Raw genomic sequence first — 23,448 nt, 5'->3', positions numbered from 1 at the left:
CTGTGTTTTAATTTTGAGACAGAGTCTTGCTAAATCATTGAATCTGGTTTTGAACTTGTAATCCTCTTGCTTCAGCCTTCCAAATTGCTGGATGACAGGCATGTGCTGTGTGGGTTTTATTTTGAGACAGGGTCTTGCTGAATTTCCCAGACTGGCCTCCAACTTGTGGTCCTCCTGCCATAGCCTCCCAAATAGCTATGATTACAGGAATGCATCATGATGTGCAGCTTCACTGTTTCCTATTTTAAAATACATTTGAACTGAACTGTCTAGGTTCCTGCGAGTATTACAACAAAATCAACACAACAACAAAGCTTAAATGAGTAATGTCAAAAGAAAATGCTTGAGAATCTGAAATAAAAAAAGGTCTTTTCAGTTAGAAACTAGCTAATCCCTAAATTATTGATTTAGCTTTTCTCACTACTTCATAAAGACCAAACTATTTAAATAATTAAATGTCTAAATACTCAGCAGCTTTTTGAATAATATTGACCTCCCACCATCCATCCTATAATTCTAAACTTCTGATTTATTAAGGAGTCATTTCCAGTCAAATTTTTTATAGATATCCATATATTATATACATATTATATATTATATTATATATAATATATATATATATATATATATGGGTTGAGCATCCCTAATCTGAAAATTTCCACATTAAGGATGCTTCCCAGGTAAAGTTTAATGCATATATTTAAAACTCTAATAAAAGAACTGGCAATCTGTCATGTCTGTAAAAAACAAAAATAAAGTCACTTTGTTTCTTTTAAGTAGAATGGATAAATTGTTATAAATTAATAACTGGGCTGGAATTGTGGCTCAGCGGTAGTGCGCTCGCCTAGCATGGGTGGGGCCCAGGTTCGATCCTCAGCACCACATAAAAATAAAGACATTGTGTTGTGTCGACCTACACCTAAAAAAATAAATATTAAAAAATAATAATAATAACTTGTTTTCAGAAGTCCCAAAGATTTGGGAATTGCTTCTTTAACAATCACTATCAATAGCTTATTCTTAGAAAATTACATTTTGAAGGGAGGTTTTTATTGCATACTTTCTAGAGAGAGAAAGAATAAGTTGTAATTATTTAAAGACCTTGAGCTATGAAACTATTACCAGTTTTTACATATGACTCAGTATGTGAGACAAGTATTTATCAGAGAAAATTGTACTTTGGAAATATTAAATACTGAACTCTTTGATATAAGTCTGAAATTGGCAATACCTCTACCTTTCAGTAATTCCACTTTAAATAACCATTGCATATTTTTTTAAGATGGTTCCATAATAGAAGAGTATAGTAGTAATTAAGTTGAAAATGTCTAATAATGCTATTATTGGCAGTCTTGGGAGAATCAGAGTCCTGTCTTTTTACTCTATTCTCTTATTTGTACATATAGATGAGAACAGAATTGTATTTCCTGTCATCTCAGAAGAATCGCCCCAGCCTCTTTGGAATGCCACTGATTGTTCCATGTACTGTGCATACCCGGAAAAAAGATCTATATGATGCAGTTTGGATTCAAGTATCTCGTTTAGCTAGCCCTCTCCCACCTCAGGAAGCTAGTAACCATGCTCAGGATTGGTAAGTTCGGGGGTAACCTAGACTTGAAGTTTCCAAGCTCTAAGAGAATAATTTATGTGAATTCTTATGATATAAAGGACTCATTCCATGTCAAGTTAAGTCACACTTGAAAGAACCATTTGGTTTGATCTTTTGAATAAAAGAAGATATACTGCTTCCTTTTGTCACTTAGATATTCCAGTTTCTAATAATTCTTTCATTCTCCTGCTGATGCTTCAGGTAATATACTTGTCTTCTATTATTACAAAAGTAAAGAGTATGAATTTATCAATAAATTTGTATTACCTTGATTGTCTTTGAAATTCAGAATGGGAGTCACAGTGTACCTATCTATACATGAACTCTGAAAAAGTCTCATGCCATAATATATGATTCAGTTGGATAGTTTCTATACTATGTCATTTTAATATGGAATAATTTCATAAATCTAAGTAAGGATAATAAGCATTTTCGGTTTTCCTTCTATTCCTCCAGCCATTATTCTATTGGATTAATAAATGCACTGACTTTGAATAGCATTGGCATTATGGTGCCTTATTTGTATCTCAGTTTAATTACAGATTATTTTCTTGCTATCATAATGCAAATGAAAGTTCTATTTCTGTAATAATATGAATAAAAAATTTATCTTTGTTATGGTACAGGGTATTTTGATTATTAGATAGGGCTTATGGTAAATCTTAAAGAATAACTACAAATAATAAGCAATTTAGTTGATGAATGTTTAGTATAAGTGAGATTAGATTTGAAGTGACAGGTGGGGGGTTGAATTTAAAGGACTTCTAGGTAAGGACTTTTCCCAGGACTTGCTAATGAATTGGATGTGGATTGTGTGTAAAAAAAAAAAAAGGAGTTCAGGCTAGGTTTTTAGCCTGAGCAATTGTTTTTGAATGGTGTTCCCTTTTATGAAAATAGGAAAACTGGAGAAGGAGCAGATTTTGTCATGAAAGAATAGAATCAAGTTAAATTCAGTACACCTGTTATTGTATCCAAGAAGGAAATTCACTTGAATGTCTTTTGCTGGAGATATATATAAGGTGTCACCAAACATTTAATAGTTGAAATTTAAATCCCTGGGACAAGACTCATTTAAGAGAGCAAGAGTTAAACAATCAGATACCCAAGATCTAATTTTCTGACTCATTCCAACATTTAGAGGCTGAAAAGAGAAAGGAGAATTAGCAGCCAGTAATGTGTATAGAAAACCTAGAGAAGAGCAGGTTAACCAAAAGTTAAGTGAAGAAAGTATTTCAAGGAAGACATGATCAGTTGTTTTAAATCAGAGAGATTGAGTAAGAAGAGGACTAAAAATTACCTACTACATTTCATAAAATGTCAGTCTTTGGTGACCTTTGTGAAATCTGTTTTAGTGGAGTACTATAGAGGTTGCAGTGGCTTAAACAGAGAATGATTTTAACAGCCATTTTAAAGATAACAAGAGTTTATCTTTTGGAAATACACACTGAAATATTTATAAATAAAGTGATAAAATCTCTCTGATTTCCATCAAATGGATCTAGTAAGTCACAATAGCCAAAAGATTAAAAACTATCCAAGGGTCTTATCAGTGGATGAAGGGATAAACAATAGCAGTATATATGCAATGGGGAATATTATATGGCCATCAATAGAAATGAAGCACTGACACATTTTGCAATATAGATGAAGCTTGAAAACATTATGCTAAGTAAAGTAAGCCAGACACAAAAGGATGAACATTGTATGATTTTACTTTTATCAAGTATCTATAATGAGCAAATTCATGGAAACAGAAAACAGATTAGAAACTATGGTTAGAGGGTGGGGATATTGGTCAGCTTTTCATTACTATACCAAATACCTGAGATAACCAGGTTAAAAAGAGGAAAGATTTATTTTGGCTCACAGTTTTTAAGAGGTTTTAACCCAGGGTCAGTTGGCCTCATTGCTTTTGAGCCCTTGGTGAAGCAGTACATCATGGCAGTAAACAAGCTGCTCACCTTGGTGAGGAGGTATAGACATGAAGAGGCCAGGGTTCCAATATCCCTTCAAACACAATATCTAATACCCTTAGTGACCTAACTTATCCCACCTCCTAAAGATTCCACATACTACTATCCCAGTACTACCATGGGCTCAAGACCAAGTTTTCAACACACAGGCCTTTGGGGAACATTCAAGATCTAAATTAACAGGGAAGTTATTTTTGCTCAGTGGATACAGGGTTCCCTGTGAGAGTGCTGCTTGCTCATTTTGGCTCCTTATCTTTCATTTGCTTTCTCACTTAATGTTGATTTGGACAGAATACTGGACAGTAAGGACTATCAGTATCATTCATTGGACAGGTTATGCAGAAAGATGGGGAGTTGCTGTGCAAGACACATTATTCACTTTTGCCCTTACAGTGAGTCTTTATCATGGTTTAATTACTTCTAGCAGCCATGTGATAGCCACTATCAATGGCCAAATGAGCTGAAAAGTATACTGCTTTTAGGTTAACGTCCCTTGCTTTGCTTTTTTCTTTTCCTCCCAGCTTTATGAACTAAAATTAAAAATAGGAGTTGGGGGACAGGGAGGGAGCATTTTGTTTTTCAGGGATTTTTTTTTTTTTTTGGAGCTAGGAAATAAACCCAGAATCTCACACTTGCTAAACTTGTGCTCTATCACTGAGCAATACCCCCAACCCAGAAATTATATGTTTAAGATGTACAATGTGATATTATGGTATTATGTATAAATTGTTGTTTGTTGTACAGGCAAGGTTTAGTAGATTTTTTAAAAATTTGGATAACTTACAAATTATTGGCAGTTAAAAGAAGCTATGCCAAGAATAGTACGTGCAGGGCTGGGGATGTGGCTCAAGCGGTAGCGCACTTGCCTGGCATGTATGCGGCCCGGGTTCGATCCTCAGCACCACATACAAACAAAGATGTTGTGTCCGCCGAAAACTAAAAAATAAATATTAAAAATTCTCTCTCGTAGAGGATAGGAAAGGTAGCAGAATACAACAGTTACTAATAGGGCATTATGTAAAAACGTGGATGTGTAACCGATGTGATTCTGCAATCTGTATTTGGGGTAAAATTGGGAGTTCATAACCAACTTGAATCTAATGTATGAAATATGATATGTCAAGAGCTTTGTAATGTTTTGAACAACCAATTAAAAAAAAAAAAGAAGAGTGAAGAAGGAGGTTTTCACAATACCAAAAAAAAAAAAAATCTCTCTAAAAAAAAAAAATAGTACGTGCAGCTTATGTCTTTAAGTAGTTAACATAGAGAAAAAGGGATGCCTATCTTACCTGTACCATAAACAAGGAATCTGATTAAAGAAGACCTTTAAATATATAGCCTTCAATGGTATGTCAGTGTTCTTAGAGTAGAAAAGTCGAACATTAGTTTAATATGAATTAAATCCTCTGATAAAATTAAGGCTGAAGGATATTTGGTGATTTCATGATTAGATTATCTTGTAAGGTTTTTGCATGCCACGTAGACCTAATTTTAGAGATATCTAGTAATCCATGCCTTCTGTAAGCAGAGATGTGGCCTATTGTGGCTGGTACATGGCTATAGCTGATGAATTAGAATAAGCAACATTGAGCTACCAGCACGAGCATAATGCTATGGCAGATGCCCCTTCCTACAATCACTTTAAGGGAAGAAGAAAAGGAAGTGGACCTCAAGCCAGAAATGCTTCTTAGGTTTATGTTCTCTTCTTCTATTTCAGTGATGACAGTATGGGCTATCAATATCCATTCACTCTACGAGTTGTGCAGAAAGATGGGAACTCCTGTGCTTGGTGCCCGTGGTATAGGTAAAGTGATCTCCTATAGAAGAAAAATTTTAATAGAATTGCAACTTCAGATTATTTTAGTTTTTTCCTAAGATTTCCAGTCTTGAGAAGTTAATAGCAAATAAGCAGTTTGAAATAAACTTAGAATTTGTTTCTTCCTATCTTATTTGTGAGATCAACAGCTAAATTTTGCCTTTGAATCTTAGCTGGTTTTATAAACTCTATAGTACACCACCTTATGATCAACACTCATTATTCAAACTTTTTTTTTTTTTTTTTAACTTAGTCTTACTATGTTGCCTAGGCTGATCTTGAACTCCTGGTATCAAGGGATCCTCCCACCTTAGTCCCTCAGTCTTCCAGGTATTGGCACTATAGGCCCACACCACCATGCTTGACTATTTTTACCCTAAGCTTTCTGCTTCTTAAATATACATCAGTTAGGTCAGGCATGGTGCACATGCCTATAATCCCAGTGACTGGGAAGGTGAGGCAGAAGAATCACACGTTTATCCTTGGCAATTTAGTAAGATCCTGACTGGGAATGTAGCTCAGTAGTAAAGTACCCTGGGTTTAATCCCCAGAACCTCAAAATAAAAACAAACAAAACCCGCACAGACATAAAACAATAACTATCTGTCAGTTTGGAAGTTCTGAGCCAATAAAACATGATATACTTAGGGTATTTAGACAGAGGTATGGAGATTGATTGGTCATTTCTGTTATAGCAGGCAAAGTGCCTGACAGTATTGAAATCGACTTTTAGAGAACTGTAATGGACTTAGCAAACTGAACCTGAAATAGGCTTTGGAATCATAGCTTTGTCGTGTACTATTCCCTGCAACTTTAAAAATTTTTGTGTTTTTTTAAAAGTATTTTTTAGTTATAGATGGCCACATTATCTTTATTTTGTTTATTTAGTTTTATGTGGTACTGAGAATCGAACCCAGTGCCTTACATGTGCGAGGCAAGCACTCTGCCACTGAGCCACATCACCAGCCCATTGTTGTATATTTTTGCTGGGTGCAGTGGCCCATGCGTGTATCCCAGCAGCTTGGGAAGCTGAGGCAGGAGGGTTGCAATTTGGGGGTCAGGCTCAGCAGCTTAGCAAGATCCTGTCTCTAAATGAAAAAAAGGGCTGGGGATGTGGCTCAGTGATTAAGTGACCTCGGGTCCAATCCCTGGTACCAAAAAAAAAAATTGTATATTTTTACCTAATATCATTTTATTAACAAATTGTTATACCATTGTTATAGCAGATAAGTTATTAAATAACTGAGTTTAGATTTTTTTTTTAATGTGGTGCTGAGGATCCAACCCAGTGCCTCACGCATGCTAGGTAAGCGGTCTACCACCGAACCACAACCCCAGCCCTGAATTTAGAATTTCTATCTGTTCCCATGGTTATTTGTCACTATGCTCACAGCTTCCTGTATGTTAACAATTGTTTCTTTGGTGCTTTGTAAAATCAAGGATTTGAGAATTAATAAATATGATTCCTTGAACTAATAAGTATTAATAAATATTATTGTATTTTTCCAAGTCTGAAGTTAGAATCCCATGACCAATTGTGAAGCCAAGAGGGAAGTAGGAGGAAGAATATTTCTGATTTAGAAAATTTAGATCCCTTCATAGTTATTTTTTCCTTTATGGACCTTTTTCTCCTTTTTAGATTTTGCAGAGGCTGTAAAATTGATTGTGGGGAAGATAGAGCTTTCATTGGAAATGCATATATTGCTGTGGATTGGGATCCCACAGCCCTTCATCTCCGCTATCAAACATCACAGGAAAGAGTAAGTATGCAGGGATACCATAAGATGTGATTTTTATTTAGGAAATTATTTTTCAGTTTAACTATCATGACAATTTGAAACAACCAGAAAAAGTCATCCGCATTCAACCAGTTGGCAAGTCAACATAATTGCTTACACTTTCTGTTTTTCAGCTTCTGATATCATCGGTATTGGGGTGTTAGATTTCAGAAGTATTAATAACAAGTAAATCCTGGAACAAAACTCAGTGTATTTAAGAAGTTATATTCTCTAGCCCTGACATACCAACAAATATCTCTTTGCCCGTTTGTTAAATATCCCTAAAGCTGTAGTATTTGATAAGCAAAATAACTTAGCTCATATGTATTCTTAGATTATAGGTGCTATCTTTTTTTTTTTAATATATATATATGCTTTTTGGTTGTAGATGGATATAGTGCTTTTATTTTATTTATTTATTTTTATGTGGTACTGAGGATTGAACCCAGTGCCTCACACATGCTATGCAAGCACTCTACCACTGAGCCACAACCCCAGCCCCAATAGGTGCTATCTTTAATGGGCATAGTAATCAAAAAAATTTTAAAAAGGATTGAAATATTTCAAGACTGGATACATGAGAGTAAATATTAGTGACTGTTCATCACACTTTACATTTCTCTACCACTGTTAGGTCAGTGGTAGAGTGCTTGCTTAGCATGCATGAGTCCCAGGGTTCAATCCCAGCATGACAAAAATAAACAAAGTACTCCAGGCACTTTTTAATAAACCAAATATTGTTTGAAGGATGGAGATATTAAAACCCATTAAGTCCCAAGTTTTCAATTCTGGGACTTTTTCAATAAAATTGACAAAGGTGTATTCAAATAAGTTGGAAATCATAATCTAGAGCTTATGTATCGTTAATATGATAGTATAATTAAATATTTAACTTTTTAAAAAAATTTTAGTTGTTGATGGACCTTTATTTCATTAATTTATATGTAGTGCTGAGAATCGAACTCAGTGCCTCACACATGCTAGGCAAATGCTTTACCACTGAGTCACAACCCCATCCCTATTCATTTGTTTATATGTGGTGCTGAGAATCGAACCCAGTGTACCACATATGTAAGACAAGCACTCTACCACTAAGCTACAACCCCAGCCCCAGATAATTAAATATTTATATTATAGTATATAATTATATATCAAATGCTATATAAGTGTTTAGAGTTCCACATCAGGGACATTGGTACAAAATGGGTTAAAAATCTGATGGAGAAGTAAAAGTAGCAAAATCAAAGGAGTTTCTTTTTTTAAAAAATATATATGTATTTATTTTTTAGTTGTAGTTGGACACAATACCTTTATTGTATTTATTTATTTCTATGTAGTGCTGAGGATCCAACCCAGGGCTTCGCACGTGCTAGGCACGCGCTCTACTGTTGAACCACAATCCCAGCCCTCAAAGGACTTTCTAGTCATGAAGAATTGTAGTGTGTTTTACATTTATATAGCAATTGAATGTTGGAAATTTATTTCTAAAAGCATTCCTTTTAGTTAATTTAATATATCTTCTTATGCTTTTGAGGATTGGGGAAATTGTAGATGTAGTTCCCTAAATATGTCCCCACACACTATGAGGTTCCTGGGAGCTCTTTCTTGACAAATGAAAGATCAGTGGGCTAAAAGCTAAAGAAAAACTGAAGAGATGTTGATGTTCAGACCATACTCATTGTAGCAATGTAATTCATTAACTTCAGCCATGCTTCCTTTGAAGAGGGAAAGATTCCTAAATATTTGTCAACACAAAATCTGACAAGACATTATTCTGACAAAACATTTCTATCAAAGATTAAAAAAAATTATTTGGTCTGTAAATCTCTTCCTCTTTTTAATAATCCCATTGAGAAATCTAAAAAGCTCTGGAGGACATCTTACTTCTAGGAAGAAGGGCCTACATGACTTATTTAATCTCACCCCACTTTCATTTTCAGTGATACATTTGGGATACCATGGAAACAGAACTATTGAGATACCGTGAATTACTGGGGAGTTAGGGACATGTGACTAATCTGGACTTTCCGTACATGTGGTTTCTGTATGTGTTTGGTCACGAAGACATAGGAAATACCGTGGTTCAAAATTGAGTTTATTGCATATATGCTTTATATACTTTCCTTTTTTAAATTTTTTCTAGTTAGTGACAGTAGAATACATTTTGACACATTGTACACAAATGGAGCACAACTTCTCATTCCTTGGGCTGTACATGGTGTAGAGTCACTACAGAAGTGTAATCATACATGTATGTAGGGCAGTAATGTCTGTCTCTTCCTCCCATCCTTCCCACCCCACTGTCTCACCCCTCCTCTCACTCCCCTCTGCACCATCCAAAATTCCTTCATTCTTTCATACCCCCACCTCCACTATATTTCTTATTCTGAGTATTTATAGAATAACTATAAATAGTTATTCTATTTATCAGAGGGAAATAGAATACTCTGTCCAACATATAACATTTTTCAAAATACCAAAAAATTAGAAACAATTTTATGTTTGTCCCACATTTGAGGAAAGGTTAAATAGAGCATGGTAGACTCAAGTATAAAAAAAATTGCATATACTGGAAAAAAAATTCCTTCAATTATCAAAAAAAAAGAAAATAAAAAAATACTGTTTGTGAAAAAAAGAATAAAATCTGCTAACATGTTGACAGTGGCTCCCTTTGCAAAACAGGGGTGTTGTGTCCAACTACAACTAAAAAATAAATATCTTTAAAAAAAAAAAGAATATAAAAGGTGGGGCTGGGGCTGGGACTGGGCTTCATTGGCAGAGTGCTTGCCTGGCATGTGTGAGGCACTGTGTTCAATTCTCAGCACTGCATATAAATAAAATAAAGGTCTGTCAACAACTAAAAAAAAAAAAAAAAATTTTTTTTAAAGAATATAATGGATTTCCTACCTTTTTACATTTTGAAGAGGATGTCTATAAGTAATTTAAATTATTTGAACTAGTAGAGTATCTCAGCATAGAGTAGTACAGGGAATCTTTAAGGAAAACTTATTGATAAATATATATTGTCAATTCACAAATGTTTTTAATTAGCCTTTTATCCTCCCAGTCCCCACCTAGCTCCATATCCTTGTGTTCCACAGAAAATATAGTCAATAAAAATAAACATTCTTCACTAGCATACTTAATTTGTGGTTGGCCATAAAGCATCTCTGGTAGAGAGATTTGAGATAATATTTAACTGGCTATGAGAAGAGACACTACTATATTTGATATACCTCTTTTTCTGCTTCTGCCAACAATCATGATACAGCATGTTTCCTTTGAAGCATGTCTGTTTTTCCCTTAAATGACCAACTCAAAAGATACTGAGAAGTACAGTCTTATTACTACAGAATTTGTGCTCAGAAAAGAAGTCAGTGAACTAAGGTCAAGCCCAATTTCCTTTTTAAAAACAGAATTTTCCTTCAAGTTCCTCTTTTTAAGTGAGTTCTATAGCCCAGATGGTGATGCAATGTTAAAACCATAATTGCGGGCTGGGGATGTGGCTCAAGCGGTAGCGCGCTCGCCTGGCATGCGTGCGGCCCGGGTTCGATTCTCAGCACCACATACAAACAAAGATGTTGTGTCCGCCGAAAACTAAAAAATAAATATTAAAAAAAAAAAAAACCATAATTGCATGATCAACTCCAACCTTCATAGTTTATTGGGGCATTTGACAGTCTCATGACTCCCATCCTCTCCAAAGAGAAAAGGTCTCACCTGAAAATTATTCTAAACAGAATGGCCTAACCTGTGCCAGTTTGTAATCCAAGCAGCCCAGTGTTCCTCTCATGAGGTTCAATAATGGAAACTTGTGAGAAATTGCCTTAGGTAAAGATAACCAGTCCACCTGTGGGAGGAAGGGGCAGCAAATGAAATGATACGTGACCTTTACCAGAAACAGAAGCAGTCTTTGTTATACTTGTAGTCCAGTCTCTGCCTTTAGAGAAAAATACCCATGTGTGAAGTCTCATGCAGCCTTCATAGTCCTGATGCTGTGCCTCTCCCACCTTCTCATATATAATAGATAAACAGAAGAGTCTCAGCTCCATGGTTCTGGAATTGCTTGTCAAGTAGAAGTCAGGAGTGGAGGAAGGAAAAAAATCTTTTACTGTTGCGTTCTAAGTTCTTCTTTCTTCCCACCTCCCTATCCCACGCACCCTCACATACTTACCCTTTTTACTCTCTCCTTTATTAGCTCCTTCTTGCTCCAAAGCCTAGCAAACTGATTAACAGAACCCCAAAGTTTTGGGCAGGTATTAAGAACCTTACTAATAAGAGCAGCATGCATTTTTTTTCTTTCTTTCTTTCTTCTTTTTTTTAAAGCTAGCTCCTTCCCCCCCCCCTTTTCTTTTTCTTTTTTTCTGTGGTACTAGGGATTAAACCCAGAGACACTTTACCACTGAACTACATCCCCAGCCCATGTTATTTGTTAATTTGAGACTGGGTCTTGCTAAGTCACTTAGGGCCTCATTAAATTCCTGATTGTGTCCTTGTGATCCTCCTGCCTCAGTCTCTCACTGGAACTACAGGCATGTGCCACCATGTCAAGCTTACTGTATCTTTTGTTGCTGCTATCTCAAATAAAAAGGCACACAGGGTTAGGGGTACAGACCAATAGTAGGATGCCTGCCTAGTGTGTATGAGACCTGGGTTCAATCCCCAGTACCCCAAAGAAGAAAGAGAGAAAATGATAAATGTGGTATTCCTTTTTTGTTTTGTTTTGTTTTAATATTTTTTAGATGTTGATGGACCTTTATTTTATTTATTTGTGGATGGTGCTGAGAATCGAACCCAGTGCCTCGCACATGCTAGGCAAGTGCTCTACCACTAAGCAAGTGCTCTACCACCCCAGCCTAATATATGTGGTATTCTGATAAATCAGTGTTACATGGTGTATCCTCTGGGGCTATATCCTGGTGTACTGCCTTCTCACGGTGAGCTTTTCTGTAGTCTTTCCACTTCATCCAGATCTAGCATCTGTGTTTCAGTGATATAATTTCTCCTAGCCTCTGTACTAGCATACTAATGATGTTGTCTTCCTGATTAAAATATAAATGGCTTACTAAACAGAGCAGATTGGAGATCGTAATTCACATGTGAACTATTTCAGTATTCTAAAATTGAAGAAAAATAAACAGGTAATTCCTTATTCGTTTTTGTCAATTTGAAACATTCAAAAATTGTTCCCAAATGGTCTTATAAGTAGAAATTTTATCCAGGATATTATTGTTGTAATATTCTTAAATAAATTCATGTCTGTATTTACTCAGACTCTATTTTGGGTTGTGTGTGTTTGTGTGTTTATGTATATATATATATATATATATATTTTTTTTTTTTTTTTCTCCTCATCTAGTGTAAGAAAGGAGTAAGTGACAGAAAGAGCGATGTATTTATGTATATCTTTGTGACTTTTTTTTTCCCCAGTACTGGAGATTTAACCCAAGGATGCTGTTCCATTGAGTCCTTATTATTTTTATTTCGAGACAGGGGTCTTGTTAAGTCACCCAGGCTGGCCTTGAACTTGAGATTCTCCTGCCTCAACCTCCTGATTTGCGGGGATTGCTAGTGTGTACCACCACACCTGGATGGATGACCATTTCAAATACCCTCACCACAACCCCTATTCATCCTAATCCCTCTCCCTGCAGGTTGTAGATGAGCACGAAAGTGTGGAGCAGAGTCGGCGAGCACAAGCTGAGCCCATCAACCTGGACAGTTGTCTCCGTGCTTTCACCAGTGAGGAGGAACTAGGGGAAAATGAGATGTACTACTGTTCCAAGTGTAAGACCCACTGCTTAGCAACCAAAAAGCTGGATCTCTGGAGGCTTCCCCCTATCTTGGTATGTTACAGCCCTATCCTTGAGTGAACAGAGGTCTAATATAAAGGGGGAAAAATCCATTAAGGTGAATTTTTGTTATTTTTTAGAATAAGACTTCTCCTATAGCATTGTTTAAAATATTTTCTGTGCAAGTTCTTTATGTTGAGTACAGAGGTGAATTGTTCTAAAAATATTTAGTAGTTCCTATTCCTAAAAAGCTTACAGCCTAGGAGAGAGAAGTCATATAGGCCAGTAACTGCAATTCAGCACAGTATGAGGAGTGCCACAAGTGGTATAAGCTAATGAGTTAAAACTTTGGAAGAGGTTAAAGACACTTCCAGGTCTCTGGAGAGGAGGGGGGTGGTTTAGGCTAGCCCTTAGTTGGACTATCGGAGAGTAAACCAACTGGGAGTTTCCATTGCCCACTGAGTTTGGTCACGTGGCTATGGCACACTGCTGAGTTAAATGTGTGTGCACAAGCACGGGAGCTTATGTGTTCTTTTCTTTATATATTCTAGTTGTAGATGGACACAATCCATCCATTTATTTATTTATTTATTTATTTATTTTTACGTGGTGCTAAGAATCGAACCCAGTGCCTCACACATGCTGGGCAAGTGCTCTAACACTGAGCCACAACCCCAGCCCCAACTTATGTGTTCTTTTAGATTTGATTTACTTCTTCTCTCTTCTTTCATATATTAGATTTTCCTTTGGTCCATCAGAAGAGTTTGAAGTAACAGATTCATTTAAGAAAGCATTTTCCTGCCAGATGTGGTAACACACACCTATAATGCCAGCTACTCAGGAGGCTGAGGCAGGAGAATCTCAAGTTTTAGGCCAGCCTGGGCAACCTTAGGGAAACCTAATCCCAAGAAAAAAGAAAAAAAGTCTGGGGCTGCAGCTCAGTGGTGGAATGCCCTGGGTTTAATCCTCAGTACTGCTTTAAAAAAAAAAAAAGAAAACATGTTTTTCTTACTGGTGGAAGTTGCATCAAATATAACTGTAAAGCCAGGCAAGATGGCACACATTTGTAATCCCAGCAACTTGATATGCAAAACAGGAGGATAGCAAGTTCAAGAGACCGGCCTCAGCAACTTAGCAAGATCCTGTCTTGAAATAAAAAAATAAAAAGGGCTGGGGATATAACTTACTGGTAAAACACCTCTGGATTCAATCCCCATTACCAAAAAATAAAAAATAATATATATAAGGTACTAAGGTGTTTTTTTTTTTTTGTTTGCTTTTTGAGGTGCTGGGGATTGAACCTACAGCCTCATGAATGCTAGGCAAGCACTCTACCATTGAGCTAACCCCTAATAATACTAGTATATTTTAACCAGACATTACATATATTTTCTTACTCATGTCTTCATCCTACTATTCTGTGAAATGAATGTAAGTTTTTCTTTCCTTAGACCAGAATAGCTTCCCAGGGAAGGATGCACAAGAAATTGATAGCACTGATTTAACTAGCTCCAGGAGTGGAAATGAGGGGAAAGGAAGACAAGAGCAGGGAGGGGAAGGCTTGGAAACAAGGTTGGTGGGAAACGGGGAGACTTTTTTTAAATTAAGGTATATTTTGATAATTGTGTATACTCATATATCCATCACATAAAATATATTATGGAGTAAAGACACTTATAAAAAATATTTTCAAGGAACTGGGGTTGTGGCTCAGTGGTTAGAACACTCACCTAGACCATGTGAGGTGCTGGGTTCGATCCTCAGCACAGCATAAAAATAAATAAATAAAGGTATTGTGTCCAACTACAACTAAAAAATATATATAACAAAAAATATTTTTGAGGTCTTTAAAAAATAATGTTGTTATTATATATTGTTTTCTATCTTTTCATCTCCAGATTATTCACCTTAAACGATTTCAGTTTGTAAACGGTCGATGGATAAAATCACAAAAAATTGTTAAATTTCCTCGTGAAAATTTTGACCCTAGTGCTTTTTTGGTACCAAGAGACCCAGCTCTCTGCCATCGTAAACTACTCACACCCCAGGGGGATGATGTCTCTGAACCAAGGGTTCCAGCAGGAGAGGTGAAGAAAGTAGATGCCCAGAGCTCTGCTGGGGAAGAAGATGTGCTCCTGAGCAAGAGCCCATCCTCACTCAGTGCAAACCTTACAGGGAGCCCAAAAGGTGAGGAGGCCTGGGGTGACCTGACAGAGGGACTTTCTTGGGCCCTGTGTACGTTGCATATTTCCCTCTGTCTTCTACTCTGGAGGAGCTACTTGGTGGGGTGGAAAGAACCTATCTAAAATGAGACTTATCTGTATTTGAACTGTGTGACTTTTTTTTTTTAAGGTGAATTTAATTTGTTTACTTTTTAAAAATTTTATTTTATTTATTTATATTTTATGTGGTGCTGAGGATTGAACCCAGTGCCTTACATGTGCCAGGCAAGCACTCTACCACTGAACCACAACCCCAGCCCCTGAACTGTGTGACTTTTAGCAAAAGATGCATCCTCCCTAAATCTAGTTTCTTATTTGTAAAATGGAGCTAATACCAAGTTCACAGTGTAAGGATTTGAAATACCAACAGTGATGTACTTTATATAATGCTTAATATGTGATAACATGAATGGTAATTTTCATCCTTGTTCCCTTCAAGTAGAAGCTCTCCAAGCATAGTCTGGGAAACCCACAGGGGTCCCTAAGACCCTTTCAAGAGGTCTCAAGGGTCAAAACTATTTTTATAAAAATAATACTAAGATAGTCTCTGGGTATCTGGATTATCTTTTAAAAATCAACATCTGTACAGATTCAAGACCAGTCTCAACAACTTAAAAAGGACTGGGGATATAATTCAGTGGTAAAGTGCCCCTGAGTTTAATTAATTCCCAGTACCAAAAATTTTTTTGTTAAATATTTATTTTATAGTTTTCAGTGGACACAATTTCTTTATTTTATTTTTATGTGGTGCTGAGGATCGAACCCAGGGCCCTGCGCATGCCAGGCAAGTCAGGCAAGTGCCCTATTGCTTGAGCCACATCCCCAGCCCCAAAAAAATTAAAAAAAAAAAAAAAAAAAATTTTAAGGGCCGGGGATGTGGCTCAGTGGTTAAGCACCCCTGGTTTCAATCACCGTACATTAAAAAAAAAAAAAAAAATCAAGATCTGGGACAAATATGACACAATGGTAAAAAAATAATAAAACTTGAGTATAAGCACACACTATAGGTCTTAACTGAAATATTGTTGTTAGATGTTAAACTATATCCTCCAAAAAGATACGTTGAAGTCTTAATTATCATACACAGTCATCCCTTGGTGTCCCTGTGAGTTTGGTTCTAGGACCTCACATGGATACCAAAATCTAGATTCTTCAAGTTCCTTACATAAAATGATGTAGTACTTGCATATATTTCCATATAGTCTGTATGTAACCTCCCAGTGTACTTTATTTTTTATTTTTTGGCGGACACAACATCTTTGTTTGTATGTGGTGCTGAGGATCCAACCCATGCGAACACGCATGCCAGGCGAGCACGCTACCGCTTGAGCCACATCCCCAGCCCCTCCAAGTGTACTTTAAATAATCTCCAGGTTACTTGTAATACCAACACAATGTAAATGCTACGTAAATAGTTGTCATGCTGCATTGTTTTTTGATCTGCAGTAGTTTTAATCTGTGATGTTGATCCTTCAGTTAAGAAAGGCCAAGTGTACATGACTTTATGCTTTCATTCTCTCACAAATGTACAGTGGAGTCAGAGACAGTATATCATGTGAATATATTGTCACTTTGACAGTGAATGTGCTTGTGTATTATGTTTTTAAATTCCTTAGTTTTACTTTCTAATATAGGAAATACTAAAAGAAGTGGGTGGGGATGGGAAATTGTGACCATGAAGGTTAAGTCCCACTGCTATACAGGATTTTTATGTGAAGTAGAGAGTTTATCCCTAGTACTGTGCTTAGTAAGTACTTAATTAGTTAATAGTAAGTACTTAATTAATAGTTATATTTTTTGTCTAATTTTACAAAGGAGAGGAAAATGTGTTTATAAAGCTCCTTAGTCTAGTAATTACATTGTTTTGAACCGAGTGTGACATAAATCACCTTTCATGTACTAAACATTTTCAGGATATTGCTGTCTAATGTATTGGCTGTATAATAAGAACTAGAGAGTAACCAGTCAGCAGTGGCCAGTCAGGACTCCCCTATGTTTACCTTTTTGTATACATTTGGGATGCTGGCTTCAAAGTTAGCATGTGGTATCTGTCTTACCTTGTGGTATTTGGATTTATGAATCTTTCTTTTATCCCTTTCACAGGTTCACCTTCTTCATCAAGGAAAAGTGGAACCAGCTGTCCCTCCAGCAAAAATAGCAGCCCTAACAGCAGCCCACGGACTTTGGGAAGGAGCAAAGGGAGGCTCCGCCTGCCTCAGATTGGCAGCAAAAATAAATTGTCAAGTAGTAAGGAAAACTTGGATGCCAGCAAAGAGAATGGGGCTGGGCAGATCTGTGAGCTGGCTGATATCTTGAGCAGAGGGCACATACTAGGAGGTAGCCAACCTGAACTGGTCACCCCCCAGGACCACGATGTCACTTTGGCCAATGGATTCCTTTATGAGCATGAGACATGTGGCAATGGCTACAGCAATGGTCAACTTGGAAACCACAGTGAAGAAGACAGCACTGATGACCAAAGAGAAGATACTCATATTAAACCTATTTATAATCTGTATGCAATTTCGGTAAGTAATTTGTTGTGTGGTTTTCAGAGAATAGTCTACACTTTTCAGTGGTTTGTTCACTTATCTTCATTTGTTAATCACAAGCAGTTTTTCACCACCTGCTTATTTGCTAGACTTTTGCTTGGTGATAGCAAAATTAACAAAGAAATCTTGGCCTTTTGAATAGACTCCAAGGAGCTCAAAGTATGATGCAGGAAATGGTCATGTAATTAGTATAAGTGGAGTCAGAGGTTCAAATTATTCATTATGTGTTTCTAAGGAGTTTTGCTTTCTAAAAAAAATAATTATAAAAAAGTTGTTTACCCACACAAAGTTGAGACTTATGACATTTGTTTTCTGCTTTTTGTTTATTTTGTTTTAGGAAAAAATTAAAAGGTTCCAAAACATTTCCTCTTACCCATCTAATGTTCAATTTTCTTTTGCTCAGATCCTAGTGCTTTGCCCTGGCTATAGTACTGGTAACTACTGACATACTCTCTTCTCTTCTTTAGTGCCATTCAGGAATTCTGGGTGGGGGTCATTACGTCACTTATGCCAAAAACCCAAACTGCAAGTGGTACTGTTACAATGACAGCAGCTGTAAGGTAAATATTCTCAATCTGAATGAAAGTTGGAAACAGAATGTAGTAAATCTGGGGAATATTTGTTGAAAGAATAGACTTTTTCCTCAATAGGAAATAGATATTTCTGTTAGGATCAGTTTATAAATGTTGTCAGTATTAAGGGACCAAAGGGGATATGCAGAGTGGAGAATGAAAATGTGAATAGTGAGGAAAAAGGAGGTATTAGTTAATGAGAAAAAATTCCAATCTTTGGAGGATGGAGGGGTTGTTTTATTTTCATTTTCTTTTGTTTTGTTTTTACAATGTTGGGAATTAAACCTACCTAGGGCTTTGCACATGCTAGGCAAGCACTCTACCACTGAGCTACATTCCCCAGCTCCAATATTTTGAACTATTAAAATTTGAAGGCATTTTAGGTCATTCCTTTGACCTGTCTTTGGTTATAATATTTTCCCAAAACAAAAATTGAAGATAATGGTACTCATTTTCAATGCAGATAAGAGATAGTTGACATATTAAATTAATTGGAATCGATCAGGTTAAGTAATTAAAGAGGGTTATCATCATTTCCCTGACAAGGATTAAGACCCAGCACAGTGATGGCTTTTTTTTATTAAAGGCTTTTCTTACCCCTTCAGGAACTTCACCCTGATGAAATCGACACCGACTCTGCCTACATTCTTTTCTATGAGCAGCAGGGGATAGACTATGCACAATTTCTGCCAAAGATTGATGGTAAAAAGATGGCAGACACAAGCAGCATGGATGAAGACTTTGAGTCCGATTACAAAAAGTACTGTGTGTTACAGTAAAGCTACCACTCTGGCTGCTAGACAGGCTGGTGGTGAGGGAGATGACTCCTTGTAGCTGACATTTGGCAAAAGCATCGCTGAAAGGCAAGCTAAATGTAGTTATTTTATCCTGTGACCCTGAAGCACAAAATAAAAATCCTAATTAAAATAGCAGTTAACTTTAAGAGTAGTAATAATTTTGTTTTGAAGTCTCTCACAAGCTCTTCAAGAACTTTCAGGCAGATCCCACCATTAGCCTGTAAACAAAAGGGTTTGGCACCAACTACCTGGGACCAAATAAGAATTCAATTGTGCTTGTCCAGATATGAACAAACTTGTAGTGAGTATAGAGTTTACCAATAGTCATAATAATATACTAAGGATTTCCTTGGAGTCAAAGTAAAAAAAAAAAAAAAAATTATAGTGTTGTCTAGGGACGACATGATATGCTACCTCCTTTTTCCTGAAGTTTTACTCTATTATATTGACAAGATAGAGAAAGCAAGATCCTATAGGTGTGCAAGTGATTCTTACAGCAAAGATGCAGATTTTTCAATTTATTTTTTAAACCATTTCCCTACTCTTCCCTTTCTTTTTGTTTTTGTTGTTGTGTTTGTGTTTGAGACACAACCAGTCACTGTTGGCAGAGGCATATAGTGGTCAGGCTTAGAGGGAGAATCCCTTAAAACTACGTGCCTTCTACCCAGGGTCTTTGTTGGGAGACCCAGTAGAAAGAAAAAGCATCCTGGGAAATCCATCTAAAGTGGCCCTCCCAATAGAGGCACCTTACTTTTAGGATACTTGAAGTGTCCTCAAAAATGTGTATCTGCTGAGTGTTGCAGGGTAGTTGCCAGTAATTGCACCATCAAACCATGCATGTGTTGCACAAAGAGCTTCTAGGAAGGTAAGTGACATCAGAGCTAGATGGTGTTTCACATTAGTGCTTGTTTTGTTCTTTGTTTCTTTGTTTTGCACTTTAATAAAAAAAAAAAAAAAAGAAAAGAAAATACATGCAAACAAACATACTTGTATTTTGATGGCTCTAAGGGCTATAAATTAACTTGACTGGGGTATTTTCCCCCCATCATATTGTATTTAAAAACAAAACACATAATACATCCCAAATATTGATAGTTCATAAGTATTTTTTATGAAATTGGTGGGTTTAGGAAGTAAACTTCTGTTTTATTTGCATGTCCATTTTATTTTGTTTTTGAGTATTTGTCCCCCCCCCCTTTTTTTTTTTGCACTAGTCATCAAAAGTCATTTATTTACTGACTTCATTTATTCCTCTGATTACTCAAGACTGGAACAAAGTATACATGTTATTTATTTCTGGAAGCATTTTTTAAACTCTTTTTTTTAATATATATTCAAAGAAAATGCAACTGCTTATTTTTGATCTTTTTAAAAATTTATTAAGACCCTAAACCTTGATTCTCATTTACTGTCAAATTTTATTACCCTTCCTTGTTTACACACAGTAAATACAAATGTATTTAAGCATTTGTATTCTGATATCTGAGGCCAGTAACTACCTAGTTCTTCTCAGAGCATTTGGGAAAGTTGTCTTAAATGGCTAAAAATAAGTCTATAATTGCAAGTAGGAAGGAATGACCTAAATGATACAGTAAAGTCAGATAAAATGCATACTTTATAGTTTCAAGATTTTCCATTCCTACCTGGACAAGCCCCATGAAAAAAAGTAGAAGTTTTAAATAATTTCTTTACTGGTGTTTTATTTAAGCAGGTAGCACAATCTACTAATGTTTGATCTGTGTTTGTTATATTGGTTGTAATTAATTTTTTTAATTCATGAACTAGCAGAAAATTTATTAAATTAACTATTAACTACATTCACCTTGTAAATTTCTGTATAAAACTTGTTGACAATGCACTGACTTTAGAAACATGTACATAAATAGAGTGTAAATAAAATAGTGTTGATGTACTGAAATATGAACTGTATAAAAAAGTATTGGTAATTGTATATGGAGTGTACCTGTTTCTCTGTAACTATTATCCAAACAAATTAAAACCGTGGATGCCCATGTGCTGTTTTTCCTCACACAAGTAAACACGAAAAGTCAACTTCTTCAGTCTTTTTCTCTGTGACCCTGTTTTAAGTCCCCTATTTGAATACCTTTCTGACTTACAGAGTGGATGCTCCACCTCTGAGAGCAATAATAGGCTGAATTTGATTTAAACATGGTTCACATCCCTTTTAGAAACTTATTCAGAAGACATTGAAGGGAGAAGGGGGTAGAAAGCTGGTTGTGGGGGAGTTCCCACAATAGTTTTCATGCTCATTAGGAGATGAGATGAAGAAGAAATTGTTTGTATCATGCCGTGAAATACCCCTAGTTCCTAGAGGGCACTGAGAAACAAGGGATGTGCTTGGTTACCTGGGAGGTATCCAAGGAGGCAGTTGGCAAGAGTTCATAACAAATGAAGATTTAGAGCTTCAAGTCCTTCACCCTCTAGTAATTTTATTTACCTGTAAAATCAGATTACTCAGGCTTCTAAGAAGTAAGTGAAGTATATAAATGTCTGGCACAGTGGTTTGTGGGTTTTTTGTTTGTTTGTTTGTTTGGGGGGAGGAGGGATTGAACCCAGGGCCCTTTGCATGTGATACAAGCACTCTACCAACTGAGTTATATCCCCAACCCTGGCACAGTTTCTTGGGGTGCTTAGTGAATGTAAATTCCTACTCCCATGCATGAGATTCAGTCTTGTTTTTACAAAGAATTTAAAAACTCCCCTTGCTCTACTAAAACCAAAACATTTTAATAGCTCTCTTCTCACATTCTTAAAAAAATGGGAATACACATTAAAAATATATAAAATGAAAAGCTGAATCGGCAGCAATGGCAGCTTGTTCAAGGAAAGAAACAAGTAGAAAATGGGTATCCAAAGAGCCCATAAAAATCAAGCAGAGCTCTGAAAGTACTGGTTTGTCTTCCTCTCTCTTCAAATTACAGCCTTGGAAGAAAGGACCAGCTTATGGAGACGAACAAGCATTTTGTTTCTAGTTTCTGAATAGTCTTATAAGCTGAGAATGGTCTTCAGCCTTCCTGCCTCTAGCTGAGTGGTGATTCTGTGTTGAGTCTTTTCACCACTTGGTGGCATTACTTGCTGAGACCACTTTCTTAGAAATACCATTGAATTGGAGCAAGTACACGATTTGCCATATTTTTCCTGTGTATTTTAATGGTCGAATGTATAACTTGAAGAGTCAGGGATCCCAGTTTTCCTTATGATATAAAAATAGTTTCCTTAGTATTGAAATCATAATGTCAGAAATAAACACACTTTTATGATCAGAGACCTATACAGAATGAGGAAAAAGAGGCCATCTTTGGGTTTGCCACACTTCTGACCAGTGGGAGGCAAGATAGTAGATAAGAGTGCAGGAGAGACTAACCCAGGCCTAAAGGGACTACTTGAGGAATAAAGTTTAAGACCATGGATGAGAGTAGGGAGTGGTGGGGACATACCCATTTAAAGCTCCATCTGATTGTTGCCATGGGCCATGGAAGAATGTGAGCCCCAATGTTAATCAGATCTCCCTCCACCAAAGAGCAGTCAGAAATTCAGATACTAATTAAAGTTTCCAATTTAGAAATGTTCATAGTTAATTTGGAACGTAGGCACTTGAAATTGAACCCCTAGTCTTGCATATTCACACTATGATTTGAGATTTCATTTTTAAAAATTTTAAACATTGTACTGTTGAAATAAAAAATTTATTTGCAAGCAGAAAATGGTGGCACAGGCCTATAGTCCCAGCATGTGCGGCTGAGGTGGGAGAGCCGCTTGACCAGCCTAGGCAACATAGACCCCCCCCCCATCTCAAAGAAAAGAAAAAGAGAAACTTATTTGCAAGCCCTCTAGTGAGTAGAAAGATCATGGACTTTGAGCCTTTTAAATAAGAAGTCAGATTTCCAGCTCTGCTATTAAAACAGCTGTGAACTTTTAAAACAAATTCCTTAGACCCTCAAATGTCTTGTACCCACCAAGGATACCACTTTATTTCCAATAGTTAATAAAAGAAGTAGATCTTGTATATGAATAGGCACAGCTTGGCAACTCTTCATTAGTGAAATAAATACTCTTCCCCTGCTTAAGCAGTACATAAACATAATGTAGTAATAATGTTTTTGTTTGTTTGTTTTTATGGTGTTGGGGATTGAACCCAGGGCCTTGTGAATGCCAGGAAGGCACTCTGCCAACTGAGCTATATCTCTAGCCCAGTAATAATGTTTTGATCATACTCTCTACCTGTCCAGAGATGTAAGCTAAACAATATGTGAATACCTACCATGTACAGTGGCATGTACTAAGGTTCTCTGGGGTGCAGCCATTCCCAGCTCCTC

The 23,448-nt window shown here is 36.5% G+C and overlaps 1 protein-coding gene across 1 annotated transcript in view; it reads left to right on the top strand.

The window, feature by feature from the left end:
- Positions 1-21,163, top strand: part of Usp32 (ubiquitin specific peptidase 32) — a 175,677-nt gene extending 154,514 nt beyond the window's left edge. Inside the window, exons 27-34 of the mRNA XM_046423218.2 lie at positions 1,407-1,591; positions 5,300-5,386; positions 7,038-7,158; positions 12,831-13,022; positions 14,867-15,155; positions 17,294-17,718; positions 18,210-18,302; positions 18,920-21,163. Coding sequence (XP_046279174.1) covers positions 1,407-1,591; positions 5,300-5,386; positions 7,038-7,158; positions 12,831-13,022; positions 14,867-15,155; positions 17,294-17,718; positions 18,210-18,302; positions 18,920-19,093 — 1,566 coding nt within the window. The 3' untranslated portion in view covers positions 19,094-21,163. The remainder of the gene's footprint in view (positions 1-1,406; positions 1,592-5,299; positions 5,387-7,037; positions 7,159-12,830; positions 13,023-14,866; positions 15,156-17,293; positions 17,719-18,209; positions 18,303-18,919) is intronic.
- The last annotated feature ends 2,285 nt before the right edge of the window (positions 21,164-23,448 follow it).

This window comes from Marmota monax, unplaced genomic scaffold, assembly GCF_021218885.2.
Source record: "Marmota monax isolate L192 unplaced genomic scaffold, Marmota_monax_Labrador192_F-V1.1 WCK01_AAM20220418_F8-fsc00171, whole genome shotgun sequence".
Taxonomy (NCBI): domain Eukaryota; kingdom Metazoa; phylum Chordata; class Mammalia; order Rodentia; family Sciuridae; genus Marmota; species Marmota monax.
Note: the sequence above shows the minus strand (reverse complement) of the source record. Positions and strands in the feature narration are given on the sequence as shown.